Source organism: Aphanomyces astaci (assembly GCF_000520075.1).
Source record: "Aphanomyces astaci strain APO3 unplaced genomic scaffold supercont1.16, whole genome shotgun sequence".
NCBI lineage: Eukaryota > Oomycota > Saprolegniomycetes > Saprolegniales > Verrucalvaceae > Aphanomyces > Aphanomyces astaci.
The window spans coordinates 516,833-519,542 of record NW_009798279.1 but is presented as its reverse complement, the minus strand read 5'-3'; the positions used below and the strand labels follow the sequence as shown (position 1 = coordinate 519,542).

Sequence of the window (2,710 nt, the reverse complement as noted above, 5' to 3'; positions counted from 1 at the left end):
GCAAAGAGAAGGTCATACTCTCCAAGCGGCAGTCCGGTGGCGGAAGTGTAATGCTTTGGGGCGCTTTCAGTGCCAAGGGAACGTCGACGCTTGCTATTCTGGAGGGCAATCAAGACAGCGGCGCATATGCGTACACGCTGTCCGACCATCTGTTCCCGTACATCGACTACCATTTTCGCCGCGAGTGCATTTTTCAGCACGACAATGCCTCAATCCATGCGTCGAAGGAGACCAAGGAGTTTTTGAACGAGCACAATGTGCACGTCATGGATTGGCCGGCAAAGTCTCCAGACTTGAATCCCATCGAGAATATTTGGGGTGTTCTTGCGCGTGCGGTTTACGCCCATGGACGTCAATTTGCGTCCAAAAATGAGCTCATTGCAGCCATTCTCAAGGCGTGGGATGGTATCGGCCAAGACCTCATCGACAAGCTGTTGAAATCGATGCAGAAGCGCTGCGTGAGTGTCTTGGAACTCAAGGGGAGTAAGACAAAGTATTGAGAGCAATTTGGATCGTAATCGACAAACATTGATGCACTTTATTGACGTGGTCTTATACTTATTGCCATCGACGATTTTATAATCTGTACACAATGTGAGATTGAATGTTTAAATTGCCTTTGTTGCTGCACTTACAGGCCTCAATATCGTATTCAATCAATTGTACGATATGGCGCACCGTTGTTTTCAGGTGGTTGTAGCGTAACGTCCAAATTGGTGGGTGGTCTTATACTTTTTGCCAGCACTGTACATGCATCTTTATTCAAGTTGTCGCGTGCGAGTCAACCAGGAACTGAATCACTTCGACGGAATCAAACGACGTGTACATGCGTGCGAGAGTTACATATTATTATTCGCTTGAACATTTTTATTTTGATATTTGTATTAAGTATGCGTATTTTTATTTATATCCATAATTATTTATGTTTTGCACAAACGATTTATACATCCTGCAGATTGCGCAGGCGTATATGCGGGAAAATCGCGATGCAGGTCAGCGATTTCTCAATGCATACTGCACAACGGGTCACGAAACTCTCCATTCCTCATCATAACAACCAATACTATCAACAGCATCTTATTGCGTATCGCCTGAATCAACAGCTGTAGAGAAAGACAACTTCGAACTTGCCAAATTCGTCGTATTTCAAGAACAAGCGTGTACATGCGGGTAAGATGCCTCATGCCAGAGTGAGCTGTGTATGCGCAGACCATGCTGCATAGGCTGATCTAGTAATGAACTATCTTGTAGTACGAGTAGTATTGCTCTAAGTATTACACAGCTCGAGAAAAGCGTCCTCAAAGTTCGCCCATTTTCGACATGTCGTCCGAGTGCCACAAAAACATGCACGTGCGCAATAAAAATATTGCATCCGCAAAAGTGATGAAATATCCGGAACTGTTGTGTTTTCAATGTGAAACGGCGCGAATTTTTTGAATGCAAGGCATCGCACATGCAGATATAAAACGTGTCAGTACAGCAGTCAATGTCCCTCTCCAACAAGTTGGATGACTGCGAGGAAACTCCAGTTTCGCTTTCGCCAATCATGAATGCCTCGATTTTAGCCTTCCAGAACTTCGTGTTAGGATGAGTTATCGCCAGTTCCCGCATCTCCCTGTGTAGAAACCACGTCATGGTACGAATTGAGATTTATATAGACGCACTGCCCAGTCCCTAATTACAGTATGGCGAAGTCGCAAGCTTTTTGGTGTGTTCGTGGTCACAGCGGTTGTTTATCGAGCTCGATGTGTTGTGATAAGTTAACTTCATTTTCAACAAGTATTGCAGGAAAGCGCACAGCCTGCTATAGGGCGGCATAACGCACACATAAACAACTGGCAGAACGAACCACCACTAGCCTTAACGGCTTGGACGCTCACACTCTACAAGTGATCAGCCTCCTACAGCACGCTGGCGAATCGCCAGAGACCCTAGCATGTATTCATTCCTTCGACACAGCCAAGAGACAGCAACGTCCGCGCCAAGCTGTGTGCGCTACTGTATCACGCAGCAACACACAGAGCATGTCTTGGACGTTGCTGCCTCGTTGGAAGTTGGCAAGGTTGGCTGCCATGTTTGGGCGACCTTTCCAAATCTGGGTATCATGGGATAATTACGATGAAGCTATATATTATGATGACCGCAGTGGGATACAACGTGTCTGCGCAACCTAACGGTAAAGTTTGGAGCTGTCATGCTGGAGCTTGCGGGTTCAAATCCCGCCGATGACTCAGGGCATCCCCAATGGTGCGACGGTAAACGCTATTTTACCGTTTTTGGGATCAAATATGCAGTTTTGGCAACCCCAACGGTGCGACGGTATCTACCGGAAACGGCATACTAGTATTTTTACCGCGAGACGGCAAATCGGTCATTTTTACCGTTTTGTGACCACCCGACGGTAAAATACCGGAACCAATCATAAACCACAAAGCATCAAATTTCCACCAATAAAACGCATGTATTTGAGCATGGACATTTATTTCCATACCAATACTGACACTGCTGGAATGGCTCTCAACGGGCGGGGTGCGAACTTCACCACTGACGAGGACTGCTAGCTAGTTTGTTCGTGGTTGAACATATCCCAAGATGAGTCTAAGGGGGGCGGGCATAAGGCCGAGCAGTTTTGGGCCCGCGTGGGGGCGACTATTGCACCTATTGCGATCCGGACTGCCATCGCACAGTACGATCCTTAGCTACCTGGTGG

General features: G+C 46.9%; 1 protein-coding gene across 1 annotated transcript in view; it reads left to right on the top strand.

The window, feature by feature from the left end:
* Positions 1 to 500, top strand: part of H257_07640 (hypothetical protein) — a gene marked incomplete at both ends in the record, with an annotated part of 3,438 nt that extends 2,938 nt beyond the window's left edge. Inside the window, one exon of the mRNA XM_009833227.1 lies at positions 71 to 500. Within this exon, the coding sequence (XP_009831529.1) occupies positions 71 to 500 (430 nt within the window). The remainder of the gene's footprint in view (positions 1 to 70) is intronic.
* Positions 501 to 2,710: the final 2,210 nt, after the last annotated feature.